General features: G+C 43.9%; 1 protein-coding gene across 11 annotated transcripts in view; it reads left to right on the plus strand.

The window, feature by feature from the left end:
• The window catches only part of CADPS (calcium dependent secretion activator), a 473,148-nt gene that overhangs the window by 403,579 nt on the left and 51,188 nt on the right, over positions 1-18,381 (plus strand). For all 11 annotated transcript variants that reach the window (XM_043886632.1, XM_043886637.1, XM_043886641.1 and 8 more), the window contains 2 exons: positions 1,704-1,778; positions 2,666-2,749. In XM_043886632.1, coding sequence (XP_043742567.1) covers positions 1,704-1,778; positions 2,666-2,749 — 159 coding nt within the window. The remainder of the gene's footprint in view (positions 1-1,703; positions 1,779-2,665; positions 2,750-18,381) is intronic.

Consider the following 18,381-nt stretch of genomic DNA (forward strand, 5'->3'; position numbering starts at 1 on the left):
ACAGAATCCTGCAGATAGTTTTTCTATTTACCTCAAGGTTTATGCCACTTACTGATTGATGCTACATTCATGAAGCTACCAGTAGAGCCAACATGGACCATTCATGTTCTTATTTTCCTCTAATCAACTAAAATGAAAAACTAAAATGATAAAGCAATTATTCTTCAATAAATAAACAAAAACTAAAATGAGAAGACTGATGGTGATCACTCCCTCACTTTATCTTCTCCTTTATGACCTTGAACAAATATTTGAATTGCGATTATAGTTGACGAAATGGTTTCACATCTAGACCCTCAGTATGATCTTCAACGTAGATATTTGAGCTTGAGAGCAGGACTGGCAGGAAAAGACTTAGCCCTGGTTTATCATCATTTCAGTAATGCTAAACGTCTTCATACGGAGTTTGCCTCATTCCCTACTAGTTTGCCTCCCTTATCATTGGTCCTGGGTGGTAGTAGTATTACCTGTTTTTTTTTTTTTGCAGATGAGGAAACTGAGCCATATTTTCTTAGACATCATGACTTCCCAACTTTGCACTGGGACTTCATCTCAGTCTTCCAGTTAGAATCAGAATTCACCTATGACTTTAAGTGAATTTACCTAATTCACATCCCTTTGCTCCTAATTGCCAGTTATCAGAATATCAAACCACATTACTATGGCTTATTATTTCTGTATGTTTTCATAACTTTTTGGATGCTTTGTTTAATTTTGATTTTTCTCATGTGTCCTTTTGTCCTAATTTTTATTTGCACTGTTTCTTTTCTTTTCTGTTCCTAATTAATCATCCTTCTGAAAGTTTGCTAAAGAGTGGGTAAGTGCATTTTCCTTTCCAAATAGCAGTGTTTTGCATTGTTATTTTTTATTAAGGAAATATGGAATAATTCAAATGGATACTAAAATGATCTAATAAATGTCAAGGAGCTGGCATGCAGTATCTTCTGTTGAAATTGCTTTTCCTTTTTCCCTGGCATTTACAGCAGATTTTTGTTTGTGTGGGGATTTGTTTTTGCATTACTGTTTAAGTTTTAATTGACAGTGGCAGTACGAGAAATTGAAAAACTTAGCAGTCGTCTCAGGAGAACCTATAAACCTGGGTCTGCTCCTCCGCAAATGAAGAAACTGAGTAACTACCACAAGGGTTCCTAGAGAGATACTTTGCCGTTAGACTGAGTCAACCCCTGGAGATATAACTGGGCGGCTCTCAGGCAGTAACCCGAAGGATCTGATGACTTGAGAACAGTTCGTGCAAAATCAGTCAGTCTTGGTCACATTCCCTTTGGAGTTTGTGACTTCCAAAGTCACATCACCCAGCAGTTTCCTAAAGATAATTTTCATCCTCTATATTAAATCAGTGCGGTGTCTTGCTTTATAAGACCCAGATCAACACACTGCCAGACCATTTGTTAAGCCACCCCTGCATCCTATTTGTAAGTGTGTGTGTCTACACATATCAAAGCCAGCAAAAGCTTTGGGTAAGGAACAACGCGTCTGGTCTTTTTTTTTTTTTTTTAAGAGCTTCTGATCTTTCTTCATCAAAGACATGGAGTCAGAATCTTACAGCTGCTTCTGGGACTATGGAAATAAAATAGGTCTGCCGGCCAGGTTTTATTTATAAATTGCGTTGTCTAAAAATTACCGACCGATGCAGTGCCAGCACCTCCCAAACATGCTAATGTTTGTCTTTCTGTGTTCTTTAGCATCAATACCATTCAAAAATAGATGAACTAATTGAAGAAACTGTTAAAGAAATGATAACACTCTTGGTTGCAAAGGTAACCTTCAGCTTCAGGTGAAATGTTTCATTGTGAATATTGCTTTGTTATGTCTGCTTTTCCATTAAAATGTAACACGTTAAAAAGTTGCGCTGGGTGCTTGTATTTCTCAGGAAACAAGATAGTATGTCACCCAGCTGCAGCTCTAAAGGATTTTTCTGATGATTGTGAGCCCGGTGAAGATGAATTGATGATGTGGCATATGTTACCCTAATAAAAATTTGTCCCCCAATGTTGCAGTAGGTTATGCAGGAAATATTTGTTTTGTTTTTCAGCCCTGACAAAGTTAGCTTTTTAAAAACAGAAAGTTAAATGGTAATAAGGAATTCTGCCATCATGAAAACCCCCTTTCCCCTCGTTTCACATGCAGTGAGAGTCATAATAAAACATAAAAGTCAGATAAAGCTATTTCAGTCACCCTCATGAATTATAGAATTTTAACTAAGTAATGCTGAATGGGAAGACATTTATATTTGCCAGTGCTAAACTTCTGTTTCCCCAAAATTACTGATAAAATACAAATAAAAATAGATTGGATTAAATGTAGTGCTAATATGTAACGTAAAAACTGCTTTGCGCAGTTTTGGATTTTGAAAAGTGCATTTAATATTATCGCATGCTATATGCAACTCAATAATATTTTGTCACTTTGCACTTCTGTAACACTCTATATTTGCAATCACATAATAATGAAGAGAAAGCCGAATAAGTCAAATATTTCTATGTAAAGGCAGTCTATTCCTTTCCCCAAAGACAGGAACCAAATAATAGAACTTAAAAATGAGCAAGGGCTCATTGCTGGTCTCTGGGAGGTTGGGAAATGTTGCTCTTTATTATGAGCAATTATAGTTTGAAATGATTCTTTTCCCTTTTTGCTATTTTGCTAGTTCGTTACAATCCTGGAAGGAGTGCTTGCAAAATTGTCCAGATATGATGAGGGGACTTTGTTTTCTTCTTTTTTGTCGTTTACCGTAAGTAAAGAGCTTCTTTCTTTCCTGGTTTATGTTCTAATTCGGGTTTGGGTTTAGGGGCGAGGTGCTTTTTACGTCATTTTGGTTTAGGTTTGTATATATATGTTCATTGCAGTCAGCTGCTAATGTATAATAACAACACAGGAAAATAAGCAGAACAGTTCATAACAACAAGTAATCCAAATCATTTCTGTTTAATTTTGAATATATAATATGTATGTATGTATATGCATGTACACAGACGCATATATGTCTCTATTAATATATGTATGTATCCAAAGAGGGTTGCCAGTCTGTGCTCACCTTAGCTAGCTCAGGTATTTCTGGGCTCCTTTTCCTGCAAATGAGGAGAGCTAATTTTAGAGATTTCCAAGTAGAGATCTAAGAGTCAGATAGAGCTTGTAAGTAGATTTTGTTTGGTGCTCACCATGTCAGATGCACCTTTCTTTACTGAATTAGCTGCCCGCGTTTAAGAATCAAGAGAACTCAGAGATGTCAGTTTTCCGGGGTTTCTTCATAAGGCAGGCAGTCGGCAGCCTTCGCCTGCATGTGTGCATTGCAGCAGTCTGCTGGAACTCGGTCGGCAGTCCCCACAGATCAGAGAGGTGTTTACCAGTTCCCTGTAGCCCCTTTCCTTGCCATTTTGCTCATTCCCATACTGGCCTGGGCTTGGGGACACGAGCTTACAAGCTCTGCTGCGCATGATCCAATCTGTATACATTCAGGAAAGCTCTAATTCTGTGCCAACACGCCACATGGACACAGAAGTGCGATAGGTCACGGGCAGAAGCCAGACTCGTTCTCTATAGGTAGGTGATCCATGGAGATGGTGGCTTAAATGGGCTACCAGTTCACCCTTCCTCCTGTGCGAGGTGGGCACTGCTGCTGCGGGCTTTCTTGCCATTTCTCACAGCAAGGTTTTTGCTGGCTGGTAGACCAGCTGTTTTCCTCTCACAACACCGCAAGAAAGGCAGTCAGTTTAGGACCTGCTATTTATGGGTGCTTCAAAACCTCTCTTCTAGGAGATGAAGAATCTCCTAGACAGGCATCAAATGGCAAGGCAGAGCCCAGCACGGGCCAGGGGAGGAGCACATTGTCCTCTGTGGAATCCAGCAGACATGGATTCAAATCCCATTATCTGTATTAACCAGCTGTGTGGTCTAGAGTCGCTGTCTCATCCTCTCTGAGCCTGAGTTTGCTTTTGGTTTGTAGGAGGCATGCCATTGTGTCCTTTTGTTTTCAGTTTATGTTTCTCTGTGTTAATTCATGTCAACTACTGATGTTGTAGGCAAGTGGAGAGTAGGTGATTTCTTCTGTAATGAGCTGTCATGAGGATAATAATGTGAGTGGAAGACTTGGCATAGTCGTAACACATAGTAGGTTTCAGTAAATGGCAGCATTGATTCATAAAAGATAACTAAGAAGGTGATCATGCATTACAAACTTAATACATGTTTACAAGTTCTTTCCAAATATACCCCGCTTTGGGCTTTCCCTAATACATACATTAGATTTCCTGGGAATTAAGGGTAATGTAGACAGAAAATATTTAAAGCAATTTTTAGATTGTATGTATGTACTTTATCTATGTGCCCAGCTTATTTTGATATGCAGCTCTGACCTTCTCAAGTATAAGGATTGAATTTAGTCCTTAAAGTGTGATGGCCTTGGTCTCTGCAATCTGTTGGCAAAGTTGGAATGGGAAGAGGATGATGACAGAGAACAGCAATTTGATTCACTCAGTAGGACCACCCATGATGTGTCACAGCCGAAAGGAACCCTATCCAACCCATTCCTTTGATGAACCAAAAAACCAAGGCCCAGAGACAGGGAGTAATTTATCTAAGGTCACACAGCAGCAGGAAGAATGAGGACAGGAACTCAGGTCTTCTGCCAGCTTCTCCCCACCACCGAACAGCTTCCTGGAGAGAGTGGGATTCAGCTGGCAATTGCCTGACACTAGAAGGCAGATGGGCATGTGAGCGGGAAAGATTCATAAAGAAGGATTCAGGGCACATGAGTGGGAAATATTAGATAATCTCTCTTTCCTCAGTGAAGTCACAGAAATGGTGAAAAGAGGCAGAACTAAAGGCAGCATTTTTGGAAAACACTACCCTGACACCCACAAAAGATAACCACTTTCCTTGAGTCTTCATTTTGAGCAACTGTTTTCGCTGCACTGGATTCGAACCAGTGCAAACCATAAAAGCCTCTCTGCTCTTCCTGGAGCAGAATTCAGTCCTCTAAGGACCCCACCCTAATGCCAGGGGAACATTCCCCGCTTACCAGGGGACCTAGTGAAATGTGGTCTGGAGGTGACAGGAACGTGGGGCCAGGGGGATTCTCACGGCAGGGTTAGAAACAAAGAAGACCTAGCGCATGCCAGAGTGTTCATGCTAGAATTCTCATCCTCTCAGTCTCCCCTTTGGGAGACATTTGCAGCCGCACAGCCCGCCTCGTGAAGCTCCCGTCACTGCGGGACACTGTGGGGCTGTCGGTAGGCCCGTGACTTCCCCTCCTTAATGACACTCCTCCCACATGCTCGGCTCCCCCAAGGCCAGAAGCACCCACTTATCATTTGCAGCCTGTGTTCTCATCCCTGCCGGTGCTCCAGCGCTGGAGGAGGCAAGCTATGCAGAGAGGTGGCAGGAATGTCTCCACACGTGGATCCTGGGCTCCTGCCCGAATCTCACAGGGCCTTTGAAGACTGCCTGCGGCCCAGAGGTGTTAACCGTCCCAGAGCAGGGTGGAGGTCGGAGGGCTGCATGGAGACAGCAGGTACTGTGGACCAGGCCTCGACACCACGGACAGGGGGACCAGCCAGGAGTCCTGCGACCGCGGACAAAGGCTTAGGGATGCTGCCGAGATCTTGGCAGGGTTTCCTTCACTCCGCTCCCATTTCTGATCCCATTCCTTAAGTATTACTGAGCACTTCCCACGTCCCCACCTCAGTGGGGCTGCCAAGTCTGAGCCATGTGCTCTGCCCCCCAGAAAGCTGACAAGTACCGACAAATATGCCACCCTTTTCCCCCTCTTTCTCCCGCTGAGCGCCTCCTTTCCTGGGTGGGCTTGATTTCATGGTCCAAGCCAGACATTTTGGAAAACGTCTGCAGTGGCACAGAGCAGGCAGGAATATTTATTTCTCGTCTCCATCTGCATTGCTTCCTCTCTTGGAGAGGAGCTGGGGGGGAGGAGGGAGGAGGAGATGTGTCTTCTCCGTGCCAGCCCAAGAGGCGCCCAGGCACACCCCTCCTCTCCTCCGGCTCCAGCCCCAGCAGCGGTAGCAGCCCGGGATTTAGGGAGGCAGGCGCCTTTCGAACTTTTGAAAGATCAGCCCAGTTGGAAGTCGCAATTAGCAACCATCCGCCCATTTCCCCCGACTGCAAGATGTGCTTTTGTGTGGGCTGCCCGCCTGGAAGACTCCCCGTCTTTGTGGGTAGCTTGGCGCTGTTCTTTTAGGAGGCCAAGAAGGGGGGCCAAACAGGTGTCCAGGGTGTCCTCCCAGCAAGTTACAATCTTTGCCTTGGTCCTGTCAGGTGTTACCAAATTGTTGTTTCTAGAATCCATCTGTTGGCTCATGCATTCATTCACCTGGTGTGTGTTTACCCCACACCTGTGTGTTGTGGATCATGTCAATGCCAGCGACCCAGCAGTGAGTGCAGGCGGCATGTTCTCTGTCCTTTGGGAGCTTCCACTGAGGACAGGAGACAAAGAAAAAGAAGAGAAAGTTACTGGGGCTGGGGACACGGCTGTACAGACCACAGACTGGAGACAGAGAAAAGAGGGGGGCGGTGTTCCTCCAGCTGCGAGGGTCCTGGACGGTCTCTCCGAGGAGGAGATGGAGGGACCAGACGTAAAGAGACCAGACATGGGTAAAGAGAGTAGATGCTTCTGGACAGAACAACAGCTGCCATGGCCACATGGCAGGAAAGCAGAGGAGACATTTTCACAGGGCACTTTGAAAGGAGCATCAAGAGGGTTTAGGGATTGAGTAGATGCAGAGGGTAGATTCAGTTGCAGGGGACCAAGGTGGGAAGCTTGAGAAGTGTGATTTATGGAGAACTCAGCTAAGCCAGATGAGTCCTGAGAGTAAGGGATTCAGCGAAGAAAGACATCATAGAGTGGGGAGACTGGGGGCGGGACACCAGCTCTGCCCCTCACCAGCAAACTGTGTGACCTGGGACACAGGACCACCCCTTGGCTTTGAATTCCCCTCAGTGTAATCTGATGATGGCTATGGTAGATAAATTCGGAAGTCCAAAATAGCTACAAGAGCTTCAGCTCCTATCCTTTAAGCACTTGCTAAGTGCCTGGCACAGGGCTAAGTGCTTTAAATATATTTTTTCTCGTCGAATCCTCTGAACAATCCTGCTGCAGCGAGGCTCTCCTGCAAATGATGAAAGTGAGGCTTCAGGAGGTTAAGCCCTGCAGCTTGGCCAGCCTTCTCTCTCCCTGTTCACTCCGGAGCCTCCAAGAAAAAGGGAGGGTGTAAGAGGCACCCACTCCCAGCAGACAGAATGATTACCTCAGATTCCCGGAAGCCCCCTAAAATTTACCTAAGATTCCCCCCCATCACCCACATCCATTTGAGATGGTCACAGCATAGCATGGAAACTGCTCCGGTCAGGGAGGATAAAGCCCATGTTAGGGCTGTTGAGGGGCCCAAGCTCCACTGTCTGACCAGTCTCCTAGGTCTCAGATTACCCTCATTCACCCTTTTTCCCTTTTGTCAACATTTTAATTGTTTTGCCGCTTAGATATGAAATGCAGTGGACATGCTTCTCTTCCTGCTAGAATCCGAGGCCAGGGCTGATGTTCATGCAGATGAAGCAGCAGCTTGGACGGCTTCAGTGCAGAGCCCCTGATGGCAGGCCAGAGAGCACGACTGCCAGCTTGGTCAAAGGCCAGAACTGGATCCAGGGTGTTCACTTCTGTCCACAGAACATTGTGTTCAGGAAGCATTTCAAATTGCAGAGTGGGCAGAGGTTGGTAGTGACTTATCAGTATTACCTCTGATAGCGTTCCATTTTTCCTTTGACTTCAGGGAACACCAGCATGGGAGAAATGGCTTTTTACAGTATGGGCTGGTGATGGCAGTGTAGACAGAGAGCTCTTGGTTCATCTTCAGAGGATAACCTCATCAAATTATCGGATGCTAGATTCATGTGATTCAAGTCATTTGGCTTCTGCACTTCAGAGTAGAGGGGCCTGCCTTGGACAGAAGCACGAGCCATGGTAGTAAATGCTTACATGCTTTGAACATGACGTGTGCCAGGCACAGTGCTAAGTGAATGACATGCATTTTCTCATCCGATCCTCACAATCACCCTGTGTAATAGATATGATGATTATCCCATTTAACAGATGAGGTAAGTTGAGTAATGTGCCCAGCTGAGTCTTGCACAGCTGATAAAACTCCACCTTAGATCTACTGCTTGATTATCACCAGAATGTTATTCCCCATAGAAGCTAAGAAACCCATAGATGAAGGTAATTAGTGACTCTTCCCAGAACCATCGACTATCTGTGATCATTCTTAAGGGAAAGAGTCATCTATTTCTCACATCTTACCAGCAAAAGTATGTTATAATTTACCCACCAGCCAATTGGTTTTGCAGTAAAACCAAAGGAGTAGACATTCAGAATCTCCCCACTTCCTTTATGCTTTCTGAACAATCTTTAGTTTTATGCTGCTCCATTCAACACATGTTTATGGAGCACCTACTATGTGCTAGGCACTGGGAGCTTAGCAATGAATGAGAGGAACAATGTCTCTTATTGTATATTCCTATGAGGGAGATATTCTTAACAAGTAATTTACAAGCATAGCGATTATTCAGAGAGTAGCTGATACAATTGGACTATAGCCCAAAGGGACCCAGCCTCATCTGGGAGGCCATAGAGGGAAGGCGTTTGAGCGGAGGTCTAATAGATAAATAAAATCTCACCTGGTAAAGAAGAAAACAAAGAATGTCCAAAGTACAAAGACTTGGAGAAGAAAAAAGTGAAAGTGAAGTCGCTCAGTTGTGTCCCACTCTTTGACCATGGACTATAGCCTATCAGGTTCCTCCATCCATGGAATCTTCCAGGCAAGAGTACTGGAGTGGGTTGCCATTTCCTTCTCCAGGGTGTCTTCCCAACCAAGGGATCGAACCCCGGTTTCCTGCATTTCTGGAAGACATTTTACTGTCTGAGCCACCAAGGAAGCCCCGAAGGTCTATTGCATTCTGGAAACTGTCAGTTCATTGTGACTCAGAGTAGGGCCAGAGCAAAAGGGGGGAAATGACAGGGGTGGAGTTGGATGGAGTTAAGGATCTAGTCTGGAGCCCGTGGTTATGAGATTTAAGGGTTTGCATGGAGACTTTATGGAAATTGATTCAGTTGGAGAAGTTAAGAGAGGTCATAGAGAGACCAGCTACTTGCTACAAGCTAGTGTTGGGTTTGTGGTCTTCTCATTTTGAAGCTTCAAGCCACTAATGAAGAGCAAGACTTAGGTTGTCTAATGTGTTTTGTTCACACGGACCAAACAAAAACAGCTTGCCCTGAAATGTTCAAGAAGTGTAAAATACTGATCTGCCATGTCTTCCATGGACTTCTTTCATCAGCTGCTCCCCAGTGCTTCAGAACCTGACATCCACTTTGGGGTCTGTGACAGATAATTTTGTCACCTAGTAGGACATCATCCTCATTCCAGTTCATGTCTTGAAAACACACATGACAATTAATATACCTGCTGTCCAAGGCAACCCTTCAGAAGAAATAAGTAAGCATCCAAAGTTAACCATTTCCCTTAATATTCTTTAGTAAACAGATAAGTATGCAGAGTGAACATGACACAGACACAGTATTTTCTTTAGAGTGTGAGGTGCTGAACTGCAGGGTCATAGAAATGTCAGCTATGAAAGAAATACCTAACAAACATGTGCATGGCTTCAAACAGAAAATAATTGTTCTGAAATTAAAAGATAGATATTCTGACCAGACCTCTGAGTCACATGCAGTGGGAAGCTTATCCCCAGAAAGGTAGAGGAAGAGAAGTGATTGTGAAGCCCAGACTTACAGAAGTGTGAGAAAGTCATTGAATATTTTTGAGTCTTTCTTCATCTGTAAAGTGGTGATGCTAATGCCTACCTCAGAGACTCGGGGGAACAATTAGGTACAAAGTGAGCATTGGCCTTGTATGATACCTGGCATGTTATGGGGGTTCCATAAACAACCATTCTTAACCTTCCTTCAACCTTGAATATTCACTGGAAGGACTGATGCTGAAGCTCAAATACTTTGACCATCTGATGCGAAGAGCCCACTCATTGGAAAAGACCCTGATTCTGGGAAAGACTGAGGGCAGGAGGAAAAGAGGGTAACAGCATGAGATGGTTGGATGGCATCACCAATTCAATGGACATGTGTTTGAGCAAATTCTAGGAGATAGTGATGGACAGGGAAGCCTCGTGTGCTGCAATCCATGTGGTCGCAAAGAATTAGGCACGACTTAGCAAGTGAAAAACTAAGGAGCCTCTTGATGAAAGTGAAAGGAGAGTAAAAAGTTGGCTTAAAACTCAACATTCAGAAAACTAAGATCGTGGTATCCAGTCCCATCACTTCATGGCAAATAGATGGGGAAATAATGGAAACAGTGAGAGACTTTATTTTGGGGGGCCCCAAAATCACTGCAGATGGTGACTTCAGTCATGAAATTAAAAGATGCCTGCTCCTTGGAAGAAAAGTTGTGACCAACCTGAACAGCATATTAAAAAGCAGAGACATTACTTTGCCAACAGAGGTCCGTCTAGTCAAAGCTATGGTTTTTCCAGTGATCATGTATGGGTGTAAAAGTTGGACTATAAAGAAAGCTGAGCACCAAAGAATTGATGCTTTTGAGCTGTGGTGTTGGAGAAGACTCTTGAGAGACCCTTGGACTGCAGGGAGATCCAACCAGTCCATCCTAAAGGAAATCAGTCCCGAATACTCATTGGAAGGACTGATGCTGAAACTGAAACTCCAATACTTTGGCCGCCTGATGCGAAAAACTGACTCAACGAAAAGACCCTGATGCTGGGAAAGATTGAGGGCAGGAGGAGAAGGGAACAACAGAGGATGAGATGGTTGGATGGCATCACTGCCTCGATGGACATGAGTTTGAGTAGATTCTGGGAGTTGGCAATGGATGGGGAAGCCTGGAGTGCTGCAGTCCATGGGGTCGCAAAGAGTTGGACACGACTGAGTGACTGAACTGACTGAGCAAGTAAGCAACAACAGCCTTCCTTCAGCTTAAACCTGTGGCAAGGTTGAAATGACCCTGATGCTTTTAACCAGCAGTTTTCTCACTGGTTCAGTCCTTAGCATAGCATCTTTTCTCCTAAGCAACCCAAACTATTACCTGTAACAGAATCAACCAAAACTGTCTTATAAGTTCCTATAACTTCCATTTCAGCACATTTCCATATCTGGAAATTGGACTCCTCAAAGATATTTTCCATTAACTTTATTATACTTTTAGCATTTCTCACTTTAATTCTTCAGGAACTTTTCATTCATACACAATCTCTAGAATACCTCTCTATTAATCAAAATAGTTCCTTTACCAGAGTTGAATCTCCCATTCACCAAGCATATGTTAAATTGAGCCAAGTTTATTTCAACATACACCAAGCCATACTTGCTTGTCTAGTTCTGCCCCTTACCAGATTATAATCTTGAACAAATTAACTAACTTCTTGTCTTAATTTACTGACCTATACAATAGGAATAATAATAAGACCTAGATTGCATGATATTTTTAGAAATAAATGAGAAAAATGATGTATATCTGCAATGGGATAAGCGTTCAAAGAGTCACAAAGAGTTGAACATGACTGAGCGACTTCACTCAAGCATTCAATACTTGTTTTAATACTGTTATGTTTGTGGTTGTTACTGTGGTTATGTCACTGAATCCTGAGCATTACAGTCAGTTACTTACTCAGCCACCATGTTTTAAATGATGGCTCTATGCAAATTATTGAGCTAGAGTTGTAGACTAGGGAAGACTTTTTTTTTTTAAAGGCTTTATTTCTGTTAACTGAAAGTTACAATCTATAAAGTACATACAACGGAAGGACCTGAGATTTTCTGGTCCATTATTTCCAGTGATGTGCTCAGCTCTTACCTGCTGTTAAGAACAAATTCTTGGCAGTTCTTTTCATATTCACGTTTAGTGGTATCTTGTTGGTAGCTTGAGACTGACTAGAGTAAAAGTGCTTATACCACAGAAATTGGCAGATTCTACCAACCAAGGCTGCTGTTTCTGCTGCTTCTTCCCTTTCCTCCTCTTCCTCCTCCTCCTCCTTCTTTTTGACAGCCTTTCCTAGCGTATCACTGAGTGTTTACCAAATGTAGGGGGCAGTCTACATGTTATGTGAAAAGGTATCAGATGTGGCAAAAACTCAGTATTGAATAACACCAGTCAAATTGTGAGAAGTTTCTTTCTTTTTTAATCGTATTTCCCTCCATATCCTTCTATCAAGGAGAAAGTTTCCTTTGAGTGTTTACCTCTCATACTTCTCCAAATTTTCAGATCTTCATGCCCAAGAAAAAGAGAGACAGAGAGAATGAGCAGCCTCAGACAGAGCACCCTTAGCAGGCAACCCTGTCTACCTAGGAAGTAATCACTTCATCTTATGCATGTTGTATTTATTTTTGTGCTTACCTTCTCTTCTTGAGAGTGATACTGAGTTTCCATTTATGGCAGTGATACCAGGTTTCTTTTTAGAATTAAGTATTTAAAAAGTGAGCCAATTTAAAGGAGAATATTAAGTAAATAAGTAAATATAGTACATACAGATGGCCCATGGGCAATAGCCCAAATCAGGAAGATGGTATTGATGCCAAAAGTTTGGGAAGCTGTGATGCATTCTTGCCACCCCATTTTGCAGTTGTTTACACTGAGACCAGAGAAGGAAAATGACTTGAACAAGTCATTTTGACATAGAACCCACCAGACCTCCTGTCTTATCAGTGTGTTTGTTTTCCCTGATCTTTACCTGAGATGCAGTGGAGGGGGTGGGGGGAGAAAAAATGCTTCACTCTGAAGCAGACCTAGCCTGGCTCTAAGAGGTTATCTGCGGCAGCAGTAGTCTAAGCAGTGTATACTGTTGAGTTCAAAGTGAGGCAGCTGCAGGGATCGGGGAAGGCAGCAGGGGTGACAAGTGGTCCCCTCGTGTAGAAACATTTCTCTTCAGTACAGGCTACCTTGGCTCAGCACCAGGGCCATTGGGAAGCAAGGACATGAGTAAGGCATGGCCCCTGGCCTCTTCCAGCTTACATTCAGTTGGTGCTGAGAGATGTTTACAAGATAAAACCTGAAAATGCCAGAAGTGGGCAAGGGCCCCCTACTTTTTTATTATTGTTTCTTTATCTTTTGGCTGTGTTGGGTCTTCATCGTAGCATGCAGTCTCCGAGCTTCTTGCAAGTGGGTTCTTTTGTTGCAGAGCACAGGCACTAGGGCAGGCGGGCTCAGTAGTTGTGGCGCATGGGCTTAGCTGTCCTGGGGCAGGTGGAATCTTAGTTCCCCAATCAGGGGTTGAACCTGCATCTCCTGCATTGGAAGGCAGACTTTTAACCCCTGGACTACCAGGGAAGTCCCAATATAATCAAATAAAAATAAGCCTTTATTCCTTCATGGAGAGTTTATAGAATTAAAGCTTTCCATTCTGCATTTCCACGTTGCCTCTGAAGTGAGACGATGTCATGTAGATAGGCACATAGAAGAGCAGCTCAGCACCCTTGAGAGGGCACAAACCCTGGAGCCCAGCGGACCCACATTCACACACCTGCTCCATGATACTACCAACTTTGGGTCCTTTGGAAAGTTACTAAACCTCTCTGAGCCTCAGTTTCCTCATCTCTAAAGGGGAATAACCATCATGCCTCCCAGTGTGAGGGTTAATTACCAATAAATCGCTTAGCTTCGTGCCAGGGAAATAATAAGCTTGTGACCATTGTTGCGTCTCAGTAGCATGAGGAGAAAGAGTGGTTTTGGAGGAGCCCTTGAGCCTTGCAGAAATCCTCCCTGGGAAGTAGTGGTTGGGACAGAAATGAGGGAGAGTGGAAAGAAAAACAGGTCTCCTTCCATCGGGCATCTGTTCGGAAGCCCCAGGGGGGAAGAGAGATGAGAACATACACTTCCTGGACCCAGTCTCGGAGCACAGTACCCTGAGCAACAGGAGACGTGAACAATTCTCCTCGTTAATGAGGCTGCGGCGCCTAATCAGCGCATGGAACAGAATGCTTTTGCTTAATAGAGATCATTTCCCTGCCTCTTGCCCAACTCCCCAGCAGTGCCAGCAGCTCTTTGTTTGATGAAAGGTGGGGACTTAGAGTAGTGTGGTGGGATGGGCTGGAGGAGGTATTATTACCCTCATTACTATGATAATAGTTTAATCATGATCAATATTTATGAACATGCACAGAAGCTGTGCAATCAACCAGCAGCCCTGCAACTGATGTTCTTGCCTAAGGAGACTTTCCAGGGAAGCCTGGGCTCTCTCCCACCTTCCCCCAGTCCCTCTGAAGCTCTGCAGTGGTCCTCAGAGGTTATTTCAGAATAGCCATGATGGTTCCATCAGTTGTTACATAGGAAGTCTTGTTGTGATGATAGGTGAATAGCATCATAATATTACCTCCTTGGACTTCTCAGGTGGCACTGGTAGTAAAGAACCCGCCTGTCAATGCAGGAGACATAAGAGACATGGGTTTGATCCCTGGGTCACGAAGATCCCTGGGGGAGGGCATGGCAACCCACTCCAGTATTCTTGCCTGGAGAATCCGCTGGACAGAAGAGCCTGGAGGGTTACAGTCCAGAGGGTCTCAAAGAGTTGGACAGAACTGAAGCACCTGAGCACAGACCCTCTTTGCTTTTCAAAGTAGATCCATAAGCCATGATCTGGATTTTAGCCTCAAACTTAGGTAAATTGTTTAGTGAACAAAAGTATGGCAGGGTAGGGGGCAGTATAATGTAGTAGTGAATCCTTTGAAGCGAGATCCATCTTTGTTCAAATCCTAGCTTTGCCTTATGTTAGCTGTCTTCCCTGGGGAAAGCAGCTTAACCTCTCTGAGTGATAGTTCCTTCACTTGTAAAATGAGAAGACATGTTATGAAAAGAATTGGCTAGATACTATAAATTAGACATCCATATTTTTATGTACAACTTCATATCAAGTGACTTCCCTGGTAGCTCAATCAGTAAAGAATCTGCCTGCAGTGTAGGAGACCCAGGTTTGATCCCTGGGTAGGGAAGATCCCCTGGAGAAGGAAATGGCAAACCACTCCAGAATCCTTGCCTGGAAAATCCCATAGACAAAGGAGCCTGGTGGGCTGCAGTCCATGGGGTCGCAAAGAGTCGGGCACAACTGAGCGACTAACACTTTCCCTTTCACTTTATAGCAAGTGTTCTTTCTGTGTAGTCTGTGAAAAGACAATTGCTTTCCCAAAATTCATAGAGCCAGTCGTTGAAAAAACAATAGTGAGAGCCTGAATTTAGAATCCAATACTCTTTCTCCTATCTGAGGGGAAAAAAAAAAAAGTTCCACTTATAGGCGATTTAGAGAAATTTTATTTGAAAACATTTTGATGCTTGACTCTTGTCTTTCAAATGTGAATCACATTTTGAAAGCCAGTGATTATCTTGCTGAGCAGCGGCCTTCTGATGACCTACCCATAAAGAATTTTTGACGTCACAGTTCCCACATCTGGTAAAAACAGCACTTCTAAAATCCTGCCTTCCTGAAAAGGAAAGTGGAGGAAGATGGCCTCACACTGAATGTGCATCTGTGCAGCATGAACACGGTGCTGACACGGGCATAGCACTTCCCAGTTGGCCAGAAACAACCTTGATCTTCAGCAAGCATCGAAAACACTTCAGCCCCTCTGGTGGCAGAGCTCTGGGAATCTGTCATGCTGTCTGCAATTCCGGATCCACTTCAGGGTTGTGTTTTTCTCCAGTGCTCAGAAAGGATTGGAAGGGGCTTTCACTGTAATTGTCACTTGGCCCCAAGCAAGAGCCACCGAGGTTTGCTCAACTGCTCACCCGCACACACAGTCCCAGTACATCCACCCACTGGCACATTCTGTCTCCCCCAAGCCGTCAGTCCCTCGCTTGGCACTTACAATTCATTCCTCTTCCCAAGATGCACTTAGAGCATCCAGATTATGTATTGAGGGGGGTTTTTGCTAGGTTTTGCTGCTCAGAAACATGATTTCAGTCAAGGAAAAACCTTGAAGAAGTTACCCTGGAGAAGATACAGTCTTCCTGCAAATGCTAGAATGCTGAAAATTCTATTGCTGGTTTTGTTCTTTTTGTAATAATTTCTTATGAAAGAAATATACATACATATTTGAAATGTGAAATAGTACAGAAACACAGTAATAATTTTTTAAAAGCAACAGTTCTCAGTCCCATTTCTTTCCACTCTCAATCCCTCATTCCACAAGGGACCCTTTTAAACAAGTTGGCTTTTCTCTTCCTAGGTCTAAGTGCTGTTCTTAAATTGCTATTTCTGGTTTATCGATCATAGAGATGATTTTTTTCCCTGCTATAGTAGGTAGAGCATTACTCACTTTACCCTCTCTCTTTCTTCTCCCAGCTCCCTTCTGTTACAGGTGCATCTGTATTACCAGCACTCTCTTAGAATCTTGATCACTTTACATAATTCCCATCCACCTTAAGTTCTTGTTTCACCCACAGGATGAGGCTCTTGACACCCATGGCTTCTTCCTTCCCCTTGCTGCTTCTTCCAGCTGATCTTGTGTTCTGATAGGAGAATTGAATGATGCACCTCTTCATTCTTATCACAAAAAAAAATGTAAAACCTATATGTATGAATGTCTCTTGAATCTAGACCAGAAGTGTCCAGTAGAACTTTATTCAATGACAGAGCTATTCTGTACCTCAATTGTCTGATATGATAGCCACCTGTACTTGAAATGTGGCTAGTTCAACTAAAAAGTTGGATTTTTAGTTGCATTTCTTTTTCATTTATCCAAATTTAAATAGCCAGTTGTACCTGTGTGATAGTGCAGGGCCAGACCAAGCTCAGTATACAGGTTTGACAACTTAGAACAACCTGATTTTCCAACAGAAATGATATGAAGAGCTAACACATAGTTCTTACTGTGAACCAGGAGCTATTCTGGAAACTTACTTAATAACCCATCTACTCCGTGAAAAGCTCTATTATTCCCATTTTATAGATGAGGAAAGTGAGGCACAGAAAAGTGAAGTAAATTGTCTAATAAGTGGTAGATCTAGAATTTGGCCTCGTGTCATGCAGCCCCAGAGTCTGTGCTCTCAGCTGCTTTTCTGCACTGCCTCTAAGCCCTATTAGAAATGCCCACATCCTTTTTCACATAGTTCCAATCTGCTGATTAATGAGGCAGTCATGTTTCGCCCATGTTATTGGCCTAAGCAGTGCTTATCACAGGGGCTTATGTGCATGTATAGCCCATTCCATTTCTGCCACACAACAAAAGAGGGCGTGAGAACTAGAGACTGCGGAAACAGAAGGGACATGCAGGGACTCAAGGCAAATCAGCTGATTTCACTAATGGAATAGAAAGGCTGTTCCATCGCCTGCACTTCCAACAGTAGTAACAGTAGCAAGTACTGAGCACTTGCTGTGTCCTTTATTATGCCCCGTGTGTGTATCATCTTAGTTAAACCTCATGACAGCCCAGAGAGGTACAGATGACGTTCTCTCAAAGGTACCGGGAATATTAATGAGGTGGTTCATAAAAAACACTGAAAACAGTGCCTGGCACAGAGTGGCCAGGCAGCGCACACTGCCTGTTGTAATCTTACTGTCTCCCTGCCGGTCCTGCCCGCTGGGCCCTACTGCATTATCTGGTACCTGTGCAAAGGGTCTTTATTTATCTCTGTTGTTTTTTTCCCTTTCCCTGTTACTATAGTTTTTGCCGGAGCCTCATTTCCAGAGCTCTTGTTAATATTAAAATATTATTAACCTTTTATGTTCCTGCTAGAGTATTTATGAACTTTTCAAGGTGTGGGATGGAGAAGGAAATGGCAGTCCACTCCAGTATTCTTGCCTGGAGAATCCCAGGGATGGCGGAGCCTGGTGGGCTGCCGTCTGTGGGGTCGCACAGAGTCGGACACGACTGAAGCGACTTAGCAGCAGCAGCAGCAGCAGCGAGGTGTGGGAAGTGTTCCCTGCTTCACATCCTTCCTAGCAGCTGCCTCATACACCATCTAAGAGTTGCATTTCTGTAAGAAATCCAGAGAAGACTGAGCTCTGTTCCCTGTTATCATAGATAAGGACAGGAGGCCAACAGGCTGGACAAGTAGACAGGCAACTAGTTAATGGTCATACTGAGATGAGAAATGTGCATTTTATGATTTTTTTCCCCCACCCTCATCCCAGTGGCTTCCACTTAAGCAAGTTCTAGTCCAGAGGTCAGAAAATTTCTCCTGAAAAGAGCCAGATAGTAAATATTTTTGACTTTACAAGTCGCATCGTCTCTGTCACAGCAACGCATGCTCTGCCTTGTAGCATGAAAGTAGCTATCAACAAGATGTAAATGAATGGGTGTGGCTGTGTTCCAGTGAAACTTTATTGATGAACACTGAAATGCCAATTTCT

Source organism: Cervus elaphus, chromosome 24 (assembly GCF_910594005.1).
Source record: "Cervus elaphus chromosome 24, mCerEla1.1, whole genome shotgun sequence".
In the NCBI taxonomy this organism is placed as follows: domain Eukaryota; kingdom Metazoa; phylum Chordata; class Mammalia; order Artiodactyla; family Cervidae; genus Cervus; species Cervus elaphus.